The 17,162-nt window shown below is 35.9% G+C and overlaps 2 protein-coding genes and 1 pseudogene across 2 annotated transcripts; 1 reads left to right on the top strand and 2 right to left on the bottom strand.

The window, feature by feature from the left end:
- Positions 1-5,296: 5,296 nt before the first annotated feature.
- LOC147567843 (patellin-3-like) lies at positions 5,297-6,399 on the bottom strand (annotated as a pseudogene).
- Positions 6,400-9,900: 3,501 nt separating this feature from the next.
- Positions 9,901-12,895, top strand: LOC147567842 (heat shock cognate 70 kDa protein 2-like). The gene is made up of 2 exons (XM_086654368.1): positions 9,901-10,476; positions 10,937-12,895. Exons 1-2 carry the CDS (start codon positions 10,263-10,265, stop codon positions 12,676-12,678), a joined length of 1,956 nt encoding a protein of 651 aa, XP_086510494.1. The 5' UTR covers positions 9,901-10,262; the 3' UTR covers positions 12,679-12,895.
- A 1,035-nt stretch (positions 12,896-13,930) lies between these two features.
- On the bottom strand, positions 13,931-16,460 carry LOC147567841 (uncharacterized). Its single transcript, XM_086654369.1, has one exon. The coding sequence runs from the start codon at positions 15,505-15,507 to the stop codon at positions 14,026-14,028; it is 1,482 nt and encodes a 493-aa protein (XP_086510495.1). The 5' UTR covers positions 15,508-16,460; the 3' UTR covers positions 13,931-14,025.
- Between the last annotated feature and the right edge of the window lie 702 nt (positions 16,461-17,162).

The following is a 17,162-nucleotide window of genomic DNA, read 5'->3' as shown; positions in this document are numbered from 1 at the left end:
TTCTAATTCCAACTTTTTCTTTTTGTTATTTTTTTGTGGTATCAATTGTTTTTAAAAAATATTTATTTATAACTGTTCGAAAAGACATAAAAAACAATTGTCTCCAAAATAAATAATACATCAATAAATAACTTAAAGAAAAATGTAAGGAAATAAAAATAGAGTTATTTCCTTTTTGACCCCTACTTTGTGACCAACTTCCTTTATGGCCCCCTGTTTTTGTGAATTCAAATGTGACCCCCTTTTGTTAACACCGTTAGTTAACTTTTATGGTTGATTTTTTTGTTTCCATATTTACCCTTCCTATAAAAATGATTTTGTAAATTCAAAATTGACCCCCTTTTAAATTTGGGTCAATTCCCAAAAAATTATAGCTACTTTAGAACAAACAAGGGGGTCAAAATGGAATACGTATAATTTTTTTTTAAAAACACCTCATCTCTTCTTATCTCATCGCCCCTCTCCTCCATATAATCTCTGGCCACATCATCATCTTCTCCGGTGAAGGTCGCCGACCGACCAAATTTTCCAATGACATTCAAACATAATTTTTTTCCCAAAATTTCTTCTTCTCCCTTTTTTTGCTTCATCTTTCTCTCTCTCTAACCTCTAACTCCGGCGAAGGGGCACCTCCCCTTCGCGCGGAGTTGTATAGATTAGAGAAAGGTTAGAGCGAGAGAGATAGAGGTTAGAGAGAGAGAGATTAGAGAGAGAGAGAGATTAGAGAGAGAGAGAGAGGTTAGAGCGAGAGAGAGGTTAGAGAGAGAGATGAAACAAATAAAAGATTTGAAAAAAAAAATTATGCTTGAAGGTCGCCGAAAAATTTGGCCGGCCGGCGTCTTGGGTTGTGGAGTCTCCTACTAGTGTTGTATGCGGATAACTTGACATCTAATGTCAAACACTAGTGCGTTCCAAGATCATCATGCATAAGCTAATGATCAATTAAGAGTTAGAGATTACCTTAATCGTTAGTTTTCTCTTTACGGAACATGAAAAGATAAACGTGATATTCCATTATTTTACTTTTATCCTTTCTTCCGTATTTGGTGCTTTCTCCTTATAGTTTTAACTTTTCGGATCAGTATTCTCTAAAAAAAAAAGTGTAATGCTTCAGAGGTATAAGGTTTATTTTTAAAGTTTTTGGAATTACAAAATCATTTTTGATTTTTACGTTCTCAAATTGATTTTAAACACCTATTCTGAAAAAAAAAATTCTAGTTCTTGATAGGGAGAGACTTGATACAAGTCGGAAGGTCAAACAACTGATAGAAACTGGAAATTGACAGAAAATCAATGGCATAACCTTAAGAATTGGGATTAGTCCAAATCTGGAATACTTACGAGTTACAACTATTATTCAATGGCTTAACATCATTTTAAGTAGGAGCTCGTTGCAATCTTTCAAGTAGTAAACTCTCTGAAGGATTAAAATTTAATAAATAGAATACTTAGGGGGGTGCATGTGTTTCTGTCAGAACAAAAGTTTAAATGAATCAATGGTATAGTTCTAAAGTTGATACTCCAAGTGGATTTTCGACTGACATAAAACTGAAGTGGTGCACAAAGTTTGACGTTTGTGGGAAAGTATATTGCCATCAATCACACTTTTAAAGTGGAAAACGTAGTCTACTTTTCTCGTTTTTCCTTGTATTTGTATTTGGGTGCCCCGTAGATGTATTTATATAAGTAAATTTCAGGAATATGGTCTTTAAAAGTACTTGATTAAAATAGTTTCTTATGTAAATTTTTTATATGCAAAATGAGATAAAAAAACAAAAATAGTCAGGAAACACAAAATAAAACGAATAACTAAACCTACGAAAATGAAAATTGAAGCCATTACTTTATAACCTCAACCCTTTTCATTCCCCTTCAATGATAATGTAACATAATCGTAAAAGTTAATAAGCATAAGTATTTTTATTATTGTTTCAAACTTTTTGGTTAGAATTTCTCCATTGCCGATAGAGTGCTTATTTGGTCGAAAACACCATTCTGATCCTTGTTTTAAAAGAGTGAAGCACAGGTGGTTTTAAAACTTTAAATAAGTCGGTATTAGTTTTTTTTTGGGGAATTCGACTACGATATACGTTAGTCGTTACAAGGCATTGATGCATCATGAAGATGTAATAAGCACGATAACTGCCTAATTTGAACCAAGAATGAAAGAGGCCTAAAGCCCGAAAATTATTACATTATTTCATTATTTATAGCCTAAATTACATAGGATAAATCTTGATGGCAAACTGCTTCCACCGAGACTCGATCTCACGAGCTCATCGGCTTAAGAGGGGTGTCCAACCGCTACATCAAAAAGTGTTGGACAAGACGGTATTAGTTATTAAGCTCTTCAAAACACAGAAGGCACTAGTCATAAAACTTTCAAGGATTTTTTAGTTTAAGGTCCAAAAATAGGGGGGGGGGGTAATTAGTCATATATCCACTCCTAAATCAATAAATAAAATAAAACCAAAATAAATCGAAAATGTAAAATAAGTCCAAAATTTCACTATTTGGTGGGCCCCATGCATCAATCCTTTAATTTTTTTCTCATTTTTGCCCTTTAATAAATATTTTTTAACCATTGGTAAACCAAAGGTTTATAATGGTTGAGTTAATACAATTGTTCTTTCCATAAATTTTATGAAAGAATATTTATGGTGGATATTTAATGTTAATCTTTATTTCCAAAAGTTATATTTTTCTAAAGTAACCTACCAAATCAATGGATATTTACCTAAAAATAGTTTCCCTCTCCCAAAAACGAGTTTCTCTTTCTGTAACTATACGTTCTTTGAATTCAAGTAAATATATTATTTCCAAAACTGATATTTGTCTAAATTAACCTACCAATTCAATGGATATTTACTTACAACGAGATGCTCTCTCCCAAAAACGATTTTCTCTCTGTGTAACTCTATGTTCTTTGAACTTTAAGAAAGTATGAATTAGTGATTTGCTTTTTATTTCTACCTCGATCCAATTAGACATCTACAAATTCGTTTGTGAGGTTAAAAAGCAAACTATTTTGCTAGCATCTTACTGATTCTACTAGCATATTTTACATTCTACTAGCATCTGATGAATAAATTTGATAAAGTAGTTTAAAAAGCAAATACTATTTCGCTAACATCTTATTGATTCTAATAGCAATTTTTACATTCTATTAGCATCTATTGAATGAATTTGAATACAATAGTTTAAAAAGCAAGAATATTTAGCTAGCATCTTATGAATTTTTTACAGTAGGTTAACAAATACTTTTTAGTAATTAAAATATATTATGTGAAATTATTTTTGTTACATTTTCAATATTTTACTAGCATTTTCTTGATTCTCTTACCATCTCTCTCCCACTCGATGCTTTCACCTTTTTCACTCGGTTTAATTTGGCATCGATGATGAATGAAATCAAAACCTAGTTCGTATATTAGAAAGTGACGATGCTCTCTCTCTCTCTTCGGTTTGCTTTTGCCCAATTCTAATAGAAATATAAAACAAAGTATTCTGGTAAACGGAAAAGCCAACTATTTTTCCGGAAGGAAAGTTTTTCTTTTAGGAAAACATTTAATGAATCTCTAAATATTATGGTATAATTTATTTTAGGTTATTTTTTTAAACTTAGGATAAGTTAGGTAGTAAAAGAGAATGAGAGGATAGACATGTAATTTACTTTGAGTGGATTTATTTTCTATTTCAGATTATCTTTGGTCTCTAGACTCATTGATCATGCGACTTTGGACTTAAAACACATCCCCCGAACTTTTACTAACAGATGTGAGCAATGTAGAAACTTAGGTTTTGCATCAAGAGTTTATAGAGAGACAATGAGAATTGGAACATTTATTAAGTTCATATTTTATTCTTAATTACTCACCATATTCATTCAAGTAATCCATCAACAATCACGTGAAAATATTAGTAAGAACTCCAGCTTCATGGGTATAGCTTGTATATGGACAGTTGAATTCTATCTTAACATAAGCCTTAGGACTCGAGAATATCATATCGGGCTTATACCACAGTCTTGAATATGATGACTTCCTCAAGAGAACCGGATACTTATCCTGAATAAATAGCCAGTGACTAAAGAAAGGCCAGGTACACTTAAAGTGACAATTTAGAGAAAGGACAACTCATAAAAGTGATGTACTATGACAATTATTTTACCTTCTCTGGCAAGGTCGGCCCTGACTTTTCAGTGCCCCGAAGCGAGGTCTGAAAATGTGGTCCCTTCTATCAAATTGTAAAACGTATAAATGTATTACATGAAAATCGTAAGTACCGCAAAATATTTTCATCATATTTATGTAACAAAATAGTTTTTTGATAATTACAATCACTGAAATTTTGTTCTTCTTAAATTTTTCGATGCAAAGTCACTAATAATCGACGAATAATCAAGATTGTCAGCCATATCCTTCTCAATAAATAATATAGCTAACCCATTTAACCTTTCTTGCGACATAGTTGATCGAATATGAGACTTAATCAACTTCAACTTAGAAAAACTTCTTTCTGCGGAGGCAACAGTAACTGGTATCGTTAACATAGTTCTATAAGAAACCCATGTGTTCGAGTAACAACCTTTCATATCTTTCAAAAAATCTAGCACTTTAATTGGTCTTTTGATCTCATTTGGTAAAAGACGCTTCAACATTTTCAGTTAAAAAAATAAGTCTAGTCCGTCTATGTCATATGACTCATTATGCTTCAAAAAGGTTTCAAGGCGACCACATGAATCTTTCAAATCACCATCATCTTGGGAGTTTAACTTTTTTAACTCAAACAGAAAACAAAATATTTTTTTGTACTTCTGGAATTGAACAACTTACAACAAAAAACAATAGACTTTGTTTCTAGAAATTGAATAAATAGTCCGGCTTGGCACTTTGGCTTGAAGAAAGGAAATGATATTGAGATATTTAAAAAACATTTTTGTTTCATAAGTCAAACAAATTGTTGGGCCCACCATTCATTCAAAGATCATCAAATTTGGTGGCCCTTTTTACTTAGGGTTCATTTTGGCCCCCTAAAGATGACCAACTGACCAAAATGGCCCCCTAAAGATGACCAGCTTCTAATATGGTCCCCTCTTTCGTTTTTCCGTCTTTTGCTCCGTTACACGTTAGTGAGCTGGCAATTTCTTGCCAAATTTACCGCTGACCCTATCTACCCATGTCTTTAATGATGCACATAAAATCTTTATGGTCCCAAAGTTGTCAAATCAATTCAAGTTTACTTTTCAATTTGATACCCAAAGTGGAATTCTTCAAAAAGTTTGGTATTTAATCAATTAGAGGATTTCTTTCTTAGTCTTGGATCTGTTAAGAAGCTTCTTCTTCTTAGAACTAGGGTTATCAATGGTGAGAATTACTTTCCCTGGTTCACCAATCTTGAAATTGTTGCAGATAACTTGTTCATCATTACTTGAGCTTATTTTCCTTGTTTTTTTTTTGGTAATCACATCACAGTATACCCATCTTCAGCATCCATTAAGAAGGCCTCATACTTACACAATCAATACCCTTTCTTAATAGATGTGGCCATGTGGGACTATTAGGATCACTACTAAAAATGGAGGAATAATTAACTCACTTGAAAAGGGTTTCAGCTGGTTTGGATGGACCAGCAAAACTACAAATTTGCTCTTGGTTCTTTGAGTTAAGAATGGACCGATCATCTTGTAGAAGGCAAGTTACCACCATGGAACATTGATGAGTATCTATTGGAGTAAGTTTAAAAACCCATTATCAAATTACTATGAAAATTGAAAAACAAGCAATCTAGTTCAATTCTTATAAATGAGTATCATCACTATTAACCTTTGATGGAATCAGATGAAGATTCCAAAACCCAAGATTAAACATTACTTCAAAAAAAGGAAAAAAATGATGAACCCAAGATCAAACATAGAAAAAGGAATTCAATTCAAGAAAACTCAAGAAGCAAATCTGCAACTTTAATGGATGATTCAAAAAAGGAAGAAGAAGGAAAAGACCTGCTTAGCTACAAACTCTGGATAGTTATCTTGGAGAAGAGAGAGAGAGCTTGATTAGTAGCTTGACGAAGTTCCCATTTCTCTGGTCCAGGAGAGTTCTTAAGATCATTAATTTGAACACTGGTTGAATACCACTTGGGGGTAAAATCAAGTTTATAAATACTCTTCTACAAAAACTGAATCTGCCATTGAAGAAAAACTTCTTTTTTTCTCTTCATCAGAAAACATTTTTGAATAAATTTTTTTTTTCTGAAACTCCCCATAAACATTAAAATTGGGTGACCTTCATTATCAAATCCATGCATAAAAACAACTTTTTCAAGATCATTTGCAAGCTCTTCTTCAAGTAATCCATCAATCCCAAATACCTTCTTCCAATTAATTGTGTTTTTAATCATATTAAAAGTTTGATTTGACTTCCTTGAGACCATAAAGATTTTATGTGCATCATTAAAGATATGGGTAGATAAGGTCAGGGGTAAATCTGGTAAGAAATTGCCACCCCACTAACGTCTAACGGAGCAAAAGACGGAAAAACGAAAAAGGGGGCCATATTGGAAGCTGGTCATCTTTAGGGGGCCATTTTGGTCAGTTGGTCATCTTTAGGGGGCCAAAATAGAATTAACCCTTTTACTTAACATTTGTTAAATGGGGTCCTTATAATTTTCTTAGAGATTTGGGCTTCTTTTATATTTCTTAAAGAAATTAATGTTTCGGTGGCCCATAAAAATCGGTGGCCCGAAGCGACGCTTTGTCCGCTTTGGCTCAAGGCCACCCCAGTGACTCTGCGACATCTTTAAGTGACAAATTAGTGGGAATGAAGACATTAGGTTTGGTAGATGTAAATGTTCATTAGGAGTTGCTTCAATCCATTGCTGTAAATGGTAAAATTTTGAAAGACAAAACTTAAGTACATGTTGTATCAGATAAAAGCTACACTATTTTTTGCTCAGAAAATCAAACTAATCCATAAAACAATCCACAACTAAAGGCCGGAGGTAACTACATTTACTATTGCAACTAATGTGAATGAATTTTGCATTCCAAAACATACCTATATCCCGGAACTACTAGTTCTCCGAAGGGAGTATGCAGTTCCAATACCAAGGCTCAACCATGTCAGTCTGTCCCTTCATATTTTCTTGACTCCCAAAAGATTTTTCTCAACGAAGAATAAATCATATTGTTACATAAAGAAGTTAACCAGACTACCAGAGTCACCAAACAAATTTAGACACAATTCGAAGGTAGAGAGGTTTAGACTGGAGTTATTTGTTTCTCCCTCTTCCTCTTGGTGTATTTTAAACTACGTTTTCTTTATTTCTCTCACTAGAACTTTTTCTGATTTCATTTATTTATCGCCACTTCCTCTTATTCTTTTTCGCCTTCCCTTAGATTTTAGAGGGAACCGAAATACTCTCTGAAATGCTGAAATAGTGAACTTTCTTTTTCTACGCATCTTGGTTCAAAGTTCAAACATATTTCTCATCAAAATCTTTTCATTTTCTAATAATAACAATAATATATAAAGGAAAACTATATTTTTTTACTCACCTGTCATGAAACTTGTTCCTTCGTCGGATACACAAACCCATATGGGATGTATCGCTGCCTATGTTGCCATAATTTCGAATCTAAGTGACATTGAAAGACAATCTACAGTTATCTTACCTTACATTTTCTTGGGTGAGCTCATCGAGTACCGTCTGAATAATGCTCGGACTGAACTCAGAAGGCAATAGGAAGATCTTACTATCCAGTCATCGAGGGATACAACTGAAATTACATTTCAAAACGGTTACATGAAGGAGCACTATAAAGCTGTGAACCTATGATTGAAAGTAAACTTCAATGAAGGTAGTCTGGCGCCAGAAGAAAAACCTCTGTTTGGCCAGAACAAACAGAATACACCCAACTCAAAGAGACAACAACTCGAAATATACTTTTAGAACGTTTTTTGAAGAGCGAACTGATTTATATAAAGTGAAAAATGACCAAAAATACCTTAACACAACTTTTCTTTTGTCAAAAGGATCCATAAATTGTGTTTAGGCTTCAACTCCCTCATTTAGGCTAGTTAGGACAGGTTTTCATAGGGAGCCCAAGCCACGAAACATCTTGATGTTTTTGTAAGTTTTAACAAGAGGACCGGAAATAGGGTCTTTAGCCCGATTTCTAGTTACATATATTTCGGATGTTATGTATCGTAGCACAACAAATCAAGAAAGGGACACATGCGCAAACAACAAAATCCCAAAAACATGCAATTTGTCAGAATGACACATATATAGAGAAATGACATGTTTAAAATACTTGGACACTTACCACCTCGGCTAGCTGTACTGACTCATAGGGTCACATGTAGATGATTTAGGAAATGTTTTTGGGTGAGTAGTAACTTCTCATCAAGTAATCCTCACAACAGATCAACACATTCTACTACTTGGTCCTAACAGATGTTCATTAAAATTTTAAACCAGGTCACACGACTTTTTCTTACATAGTTACTCAAGCCTACAGAGTCTGCAAGGAGATGAAACAAATATATGTATTATTAGGATGTTCTCATACACCAATAGGGAAATTACAGTGTACTGAATAGATAGATCTGATGTTTAAATCGCAGGGAAAAAACATGATAAACTAGGAAATGAAATTCCAACACTATTATCAACCGAAAAAACTAATTGTTGTATTAGTTGTTGCCTCTTAGCATGAGTTACCTCCATGTTTGATGCAAGCCCAACAACATAATTGATAGGATGACTTTTATCCCGATATTGGAACCCCGTCTCACAAATAGCCGAAAGCTTTATAAAATAAACTCGTCAGTTCTGATAACAATAACTAAACAGCTAAGAAATGCAGATATGTAATATTACTACCAATAGATCAAAGAAAATGAGAAATTATGTACTCTTCAACAGCCAACTGGACATCAATGCAACAATCCAACACACCATTCCAAAGTTGAGAACTAAATACGACATCACCAAACAAATAACTTTAAGAACAGGTGGTAACAACTTAGAATTCTTCACCCTTCCAATACACCAAGATTTATTGCTCTAAGAAAGAAGCTATAATGCAACATTAAAAAGCTTTTTCAGGGTCCGAAGCATATATACTTATATGCAAGGTATGAAATTCTGGTTTGATACAGACTTTGGTCTGCTTGGAAATGGAAATATTTGGTAAATATATTTCATTTAGGATAAACAAATACAATGAAGTGAGATTCCGGCTTGTGTTACATTGAATCTTGGGTCCCTGTTTCTTGAGACGTGCCCACGTGTCTAAGAAAGGTGCACAGGAAGTGAGTAGACTCCATCTTGATAAGAAGGAAAATATCATGGGACCCACTCTCAAAACAGCAAACCACCCCTCTTTGGCTTCATCTTGGTTATTTGTTTAAAGTGGCGGGTCCCCCACATTTCTCAAATCCGAGAAATCATTTGGTGTGTCACACATAGGTCCCCATATTTCATGTTCCACCATATTTGATACATATTTTGACATAAGCCCCTGTAATAATGAATATAGTTTCCAAACACCCTTCAAATTAGTTGTTCTGCAAAACAAGTTATTGAATTAGTGTTAACGAAAATTAAAGACTAATTAATGTAAACTGAAGACACATAATTGAGTTCTAACGAACTCATCAAAACATCTAACACTTTTTTTGTAAGGCAAATGATGAGATTGAGCTCTTCCATTTTGGGTATGTGATTCTCTCTTTCGCCCTAACATTTCACATAAAACCGATAAAATAACGTTTGCAATTACTCAAATAGTTCCTCATTCCCAGTTGTTTGTAATAACCCTTTGTAGGACACAGCATCTTGGATAATGGGCCGTCTATTACTAGATTAAGCCCAAAAGTTAATTGGGCTGGGCTTGGCAGTTCTGGTGCTGACTGTAGAACTACTCCAAAAAGCCTGCCCAATGTCAAAGGAGGTCCTTATAGAATTATCCTCTTCCTTACAAATGACTAGCCCAATAAAAAAGGATAGAGGCTTCTGGAGAAATCTAGAGTCGGGAAAATAGAGCGGTTGAGTATTCTGACGGTGACGAAAACACCAGAACTTTCTGGACTAAAGAAGGAAATCAGTAGTATATATCTTCCGTTCTTTCGCTCGTTCTTCAATCCATTCAGAAACCCTAATTTTGCTAAAATCTAGTTCTCGGTCTACCAAATTTATCTTTGTAAAACAATCAATTCATCTATCTGTGATTTTGATTTGAAGAAACAAAAGAAAAAATGGCAGGAAAAGGAGAAGGACCAGCCATTGGTATTGATCTTGGAACAACTTATTCTTGTGTTGGAGTTTGGCAACATGATCGTGTTGAAATCATCGCTAATGATCAAGGAAATCGAACTACTCCATCTTATGTTGCTTTTACTGATACTGAACGTTTGATCGGCGATGCTGCTAAAAATCAAGTCGCCATGAACCCTATCAACACTGTCTTCGGTAAGTTCCTCAACTTGTTCTTGCATGTGTCTTTATCCAAAGCTTTGCCCTAGATTTATGATATGCAACGAGTCTTTCACTCGATTAATAAGTCTCCAAGTCATTTCAACAAAAAAAAAAAAAAAAAAGTCTCCAAGTCTCTCAGAATCTCATATTCGATTTCTCTGTGTTTGATTTCTTTCAAGGTGTATTTGAGTTTGAGGTGTTCTTTCTAAGTCAGATCTTAAATCTGACTTAACTCCAGTCGGATTAGAATGGTTGTTTAGTTCTGACTCGTCTGAATCGCTGATTACTTCGGGGTATTCGTACGAGTCAGATTCAGATGACTCACATTCAGACTAGTCAGATACATATAGATGATTCAGATTTTGGGAATAGGAAGAAGAAACAAAAAAAATCAGTTGTCTCAAATTTGATGCTTATTTTCTTTTGCTGAACTCCGTTTCTGTGATATTTGCAGATGCAAAACGTTTGATTGGGAGAAGATTCAGTGATCCTTCTGTCCAGAGCGACATGAAATTATGGCCGTTCAAAGTTATTCCTGGACCTGGTGATAAACCCATGATTGTTGTCAACTACAAAGGTGAAGAGAAGCAATTTGCAGCTGAGGAGATTTCATCCATGGTACTAGTTAAGATGCGTGAAATTGCAGAAGCCTTTCTTGGTACATCACTGAAGAATGCTGTGGTCACTGTCCCTGCTTACTTCAATGATTCTCAACGACAAGCGACAAAAGATGCTGGTGTGATTGCTGGTCTTAATGTATTGAGAATCATCAATGAACCCACAGCTGCTGCTATTGCATATGGTCTTGATAAGAAAGCATCAAGTGTTGGTGAAAAGAATGTTTTGATCTTCGATCTTGGTGGTGGTACTTTTGATGTCTCTCTTCTCACCATTGAAGAGGGTATTTTTGAAGTGAAAGCAACTGCTGGAGATACCCATCTTGGAGGAGAAGATTTTGATAATAGGATGGTGAATCATTTTGTGCAGGAGTTTAAGAGGAAGCATAAGAAAGATATAAGTGGAAATCCTAGGTCTTTAAGAAGATTGAGGACAGCTTGTGAGAGGGCGAAAAGGACGCTTTCGTCGACTGCTCAAACCACAATTGAGATTGATTCTTTGTATGAGGGTGTTGATTTTTATACCACCATTACCCGTGCTAGGTTCGAGGAATTGAACATGGATCTGTTCAGGAAGTGTATGGAGCCAGTTGAGAAGTGTTTGAGAGATGCTAAGATGGATAAGAACAGTGTTCATGATGTTGTTCTAGTGGGTGGTTCTACTAGAATCCCTAAAGTTCAGCAATTGTTGCAGGATTTCTTCAATGGGAAGGAACTCTGTAAGAGCATAAACCCTGATGAAGCTGTGGCCTATGGTGCTGCTGTTCAAGCTGCTATCTTGAGTGGTGAGGGTAACGAGAAAGTACAGGACTTGTTGTTGTTGGATGTCACTCCTCTCTCTCTGGGTCTCGAGACGGCTGGAGGTGTCATGACAGTACTGATCCCCAGGAACACCACTATTCCGACCAAGAAGGAACAGGTCTTCTCTACTTACTCTGATAATCAACCTGGTGTGTTGATTCAGGTATTTGAAGGTGAGAGAACAAGAACCAAAGACAACAACCTGTTGGGGAAGTTTGAGCTTTCCGGTATCCCTCCTGCTCCACGTGGGGTACCTCAGATCACTGTGTGTTTTGATATAGATGCAAATGGCATCTTGAATGTGTCTGCTGAGGATAAGACTACAGGTCAGAAGAACAAGATCACCATTACGAACGACAAAGGTAGATTGTCAAAGGAAGAGATCGAGAAGATGGTTCAAGAGGCAGAGAAGTACAAGTCAGAGGATGAAGAGCACAAGAAGAAGGTAGAATCAAAGAATGCCTTGGAGAATTATGCATATAACATGAGAAATACAATCAAAGATGAGAAGATAGGAGGCAAGCTTGATCCAGCAGACAAGAAGAAGATTGAAGAGGTAATTGAGGGCGCAATTCAGTGGTTGGATGGGAATCAATTGGCAGAGGCAGAGGAATTTGATGACAAGATGAAGGAGCTGGAAGGGATATGCAATCCAATCATTGCTAAGATGTATCAAGGTGGAGCTGTTCCTGACATGAGTGGTGCTGCCGGAGGGATGAATGAAGATGGGCCTTCTGTTGGCGGTGGTGCCGGCCCAAAGATTGAGGAAGTCGATTAGGGAATGAGATCTAAGTTTTGGGAGTTGGTAAATGTTTTGTTTTGCTGGTGATCTAAAAAACTCTGGGTGGGCGTGTTTTACTTTAGGCTGTTTTGGTTGGTTTGTGTCTGAACCATGTTAATTTTGAAGTTTTTTGTTGACACTACGATAAAATGAGTGTCTTTTGTTAAGTAATGTTAATGAGCTATTAATATAGCAATCGTAGTTTTCTGTTGAATCTCTGCTTGTACTGAACTTTACTTAATCTCCCTATTACTAGCATTTCATTGTTAGATTGATCATGTAGATGAAGGCTGTTGAATCTCTGCTTGTACTGAACTTTACTGAACTTTACTTAATCTCCCTATTACTAGCATTTCATTGTTAGATTGATCATGTAGATGAACCCCCTTTGTTTGAGACGGAGGAGATCTCGCGAAGTGTTTCCAACGAACTCTCAGAGGTTGTAGACCGTTGATCAAGGGTTTCATCATCAGTCAACTACGATATGTTTCGTGATCAACTAACACGGAAGTTGAAACCATCCTAAAGGTCCCTTCGTCTGAGAGGAGTTCAGGCGAAGGAAACCCTTCTCTTTGATGGAACAATGAGAGATAGAGAGAGAGAAGAGGTGGTCAGTAGTCAGAAATAGTGGTAGTGGTCGGAAGTTGACGGTGAAGGCGAGGTGAAGATGAAGATTAGGGGGCAAAATTGAAATCAAGTCAATAGTCGGACTAAAACAAAGATGCTTCCCAAGTCAATTTTAACTGACTAAGTCTTTATTCCTTGAGACTTTCTATGGTGCCCCAAAACGGTGCCCTAAAAGAATAAAGGGAATTAGAACAAAAAACATAAGGCTATGGCATCCTTGCAAGGCCTTCTAAGTCTCACCACTGTTAGGCTCTAAAGATACATGTGGGCAATACATTTCTTTTTTTCCTCAAAAATTGAATTAATACTATTTGCGGAGAAGACACAGAATCTTTTCGAAAGAGTCATTGAACTTGATTGACTACATAGCATACAAACTTCAAACAGCAGCTGATAATCCTTACAGAGTGTCTAATCTGCTATTGCAAGATGAGATTTTGATGCACTATCCATTAAACTCTCAAGTCACTACTTTTAGTTTGGAAAGTGGATGTCTAGAGCAGTGCCCACAATGGTCTGTTTTTCAAATGGTTCATCAGGGAAGCAGTAGGTGGAAGCTCTAAACCTTAAGACACTAACATAAACTATAAACTATAGAAAACATAACACTGTAAGCATGCAATTTGCATTCAATAAGTTCCATTTATGGTATAAAATTTGTAAAGAATGAAATACAGACCATGGTAATCTCATTCGACAGTTCTAAAATGCATTCCATTAAGACAATAGAAGTTCATTAGTTCCATGATGAGGCCGAAGACAAACACGAACCTCATGTTCTTCAGGTCCAGCGCAGTGCTTCGGCACCATAATCTCCAGCACTGTCCCTGTCTCGTCATAGTATGCTTCAAGCTTTGCGTCTTCTGGAATTCGGGCTGGGAGTCGAATTTCTCTTATAAATTCGCCTGGAGGGCAGTGCTCCGGAAATGGATCGGTGAGTTTGAATGTCCTGTTGTGTCTCTTAATAAATGGCATACAGGCAGTGCTTAAACACGATATCTTGACAATTCCACAAGTAAGAGTATTCCTCCATGAAACTTTTACTCTCTGAAGATCAGCAAATGGCAAGCTAATTACGATCAAATAACCTTCTTCATCTTCATAAATAGTTTTTGCAGCTGTGACAGGACCATTTGTGTTCTTCATGACTCCAGAAAATCCGTTTGACCAGAGTGGCTCGGGAGGGTGGGTGTCCATATCTGGAACACGATCGGGGTGAGGATTGACTGGTAAATAACAATCATCATCGTTCCTATGTGGGAAAAACTCCTTTCTCTTCTTGTTTTTGGGGGATAAATCCATTCCGTCACCATTAACATTGTTCAAATTCAAACCAGACCCATTAAGTAATTTCTTCGAACTGCTGCTACTCTTTGACGGAGGAGGTCTCTCAAGCTCAAAGTCTGTGTTAGGAAGATTTCTCCAAGAGCCAAAATCACTAGCTTCAAGTGGAATCAAGAAGTTCAAGTCACGGCCCGTGAGCTCCATCCATCTCTTCCTTTCCTCATCGCCTAGAACTGAAAGATTTGGAGACCTGACGATTTCGATACCATGAACACATTGGGGGTTAGAAAGACCTCTATAATGTTTTCGCTGCATTCTGTGAGAGCGAACAAAACCCTTGTCAGCACTAAACGGGAACACACGTTCTCCTTGTCGGGAGTGGCCATTCATGTAACTTCTCAGCTGCATCTTACCCAGTGCATTCTCAGGTCTTTCCTTGAAAACCCACATATACATATTCTCCATATCATGCTGAACTAAGAAAACATCAAGTTTAAGATCTGATTTATCGAATCCAGAAACCCCATTACTATCCCTGGTAATCTTTCCTTTCGCTTTCTCGTTTAGAACAGGCTTGAAGTAGAAATTGAAGAAAACCCAAGCACCCCAGATGCTATCAACTCGCTTTGCACATTTTCGGACAACTTTAGGTACATGGAGTGGCTCTGTCTCATAATTTTGGGATCCTCCTAGATGAGCATCTAAAATGTCACAACTATCTGTATTCCAAAGTTGGGGATGAGGACTTGGGTCAGCAGAAAGTTGGAGATTGATGTCAGGTGGTCGAGAAAGAATCATCTGATGATTCATCTCGAGATCTAATTCTTTGTGAGAAGCTGCACAAGAATCCATGGACAAGAGTGTGGAAGGTTGGTGATTCTCCATTGAAAGAATTGTAAGAAGGGCTTCTGCCATTCCCCTCTCTTGTCCTCAATTTACTGGTTTATGGATTCAAAAGTCACTCAACAATCAACAAACACACTCTATATATGAAAACCCTAGATCCATAAGTCAAGAAACTTCTACTCACCTTAAAGATGGAGGGATGTTAAAGAATACAGGAAACCCCAATAAACATAACTAAAGGGATTATACCTATCAATGGTCCAAAAAAGGGAACTTTTTCAGAAACCCTAGATGAAAGGAAAATCCAAACCCAACCTTAATCCAGAAAGACCTTTTGGAATGAACGAAACTAAACGAGATTCAGACCCAAACATCATGAACAGATTAACCTAACCAAATTATTAACTTTGTTTTTTTCGAAAGGAGGCTAACTAAATAGAAGGAAATTGTAAGAGCAACGCTAATCGAGAAACAATCTCTGAAATCCTCCAAAAACAGGAGGGAAAAACTGTATCGAAACGATCAAATCCATGAAGAAATTTGTACATTGAAGAGAACAACTTAGACCAGCTAAAAGGTGCCCTAAATAATGGAAGGAATGAGATCTTTAAATTTGAAACGATTTACCTTTTGAGTAAGGGATTAAATCCAGAGAAAACCCAGATCTCAGAATAGAAGATACTCGTCCCCGCCATTACGATTCCGTCAAATTCAGAGAGAGAGAAAGGGAGATAAGAAGAGTGAAATTATAGAAGGCCTCAATTTAGGATTTTTTGATGGATTTCAAGACGGTAGTGACCTGCACTAGATGAGACCTTTTGATAACGCCGTTACGTAACAGAATTTAGAGAGAGAGTTTTAGAGAGAGAGAGAGTGGGAGAGAGAGAGAGAGTGGGAGAGAGAGAGAGATGGGGTTTGTTTGGTTTGCTTGGGTTGTAATTTGGCTTATCAAAATTGAGAGAGCGAGAGAGAGGAAAGTCAAAAAGGCCAAAATAGGGAATCCCATAATGAATGAAGAGTCGATCCTTATCAACATAAAAAAAAAAACTGACTAATAAGAAGGGGCGTGTATCGTTGTAATTTTGAGGAGTCACTTACTCGTGTAGGTGGACCTTTTTATCAAAACCCTAAATTGGGTTTTTCTCCCTATTAAAAAGGCCTGGATATGCTCTTTAGTGCAAGACATGCAAATATGCTTATCTTTCTAATTGTTGTATTTTCTATATAATAACACTATTTTTAATAAATTTTCAATAAATTTTTAATAAATAAATTTTCAAGAAATAAATTTTCAATAAATTATATTTTAAAATAAAGCTATAATTCTCATATTCACATCTATTAAGCTTACTGTTTTTTAATGAATATAGTATTGCTAGTTCATGTGTTATAGATGTAGGTTATTAACTTTTTCTCATTTTCTTGTGTTCAATTCAAGTTCTAGTATGTCGTGTTCATAAAAAAAAGTTCTAGTATGTCCTTTTATATAGTTTAGCAAATAAAATTATTTTAGATATTATCTCATACAATAGATTTTTATTGATATTTTGAGTTCTAAATGAAAAGAACAAGTGATTCTGAAAGAATGTTGTGAGTTTATAATGGGACTAAATTTTACATATACAAACTCATGAGAAGCCTTACTCACAATCGGATTAAAATTACTTTGGTTGGTAGTTCGTCCTAAATATTTTGAGATGTTGTCAATTATAACCTATGTGGTA

The sequence above is a fragment of the Eschscholzia californica genome, unplaced genomic scaffold (genome assembly GCF_041429995.1).
Source record: "Eschscholzia californica isolate CP2 unplaced genomic scaffold, dmEscCali1.0.p SCAF_1, whole genome shotgun sequence".
Classification (NCBI taxonomy): domain Eukaryota; kingdom Viridiplantae; phylum Streptophyta; class Magnoliopsida; order Ranunculales; family Papaveraceae; genus Eschscholzia; species Eschscholzia californica.
Note: the sequence above shows the minus strand (reverse complement) of the source record. Positions and strands in the feature narration are given on the sequence as shown.

What these genes read in the sequence shown, in the direction of transcription:
- LOC147567842 (XM_086654368.1), top strand. Translation starts at nt 10,263, where the DNA reads ATGGCAGGAAAAGGAGAAGGACCAGCCATTGGTATTGATCTTGGAACA. An exon ending in CCCTATCAACACTGTCTTCG is followed by an intron (nt 10,477 to 10,936) that starts GTAAGTTCCTCA and finishes TGATATTTGCAG; the next exon opens with ATGCAAAACGTTTGATTGGG.
- LOC147567841 (XM_086654369.1), bottom strand. Translation starts at nt 15,507, where the DNA reads ATGGCAGAAGCCCTTCTTACAATTCTTTCAATGGAGAATCACCAACCT.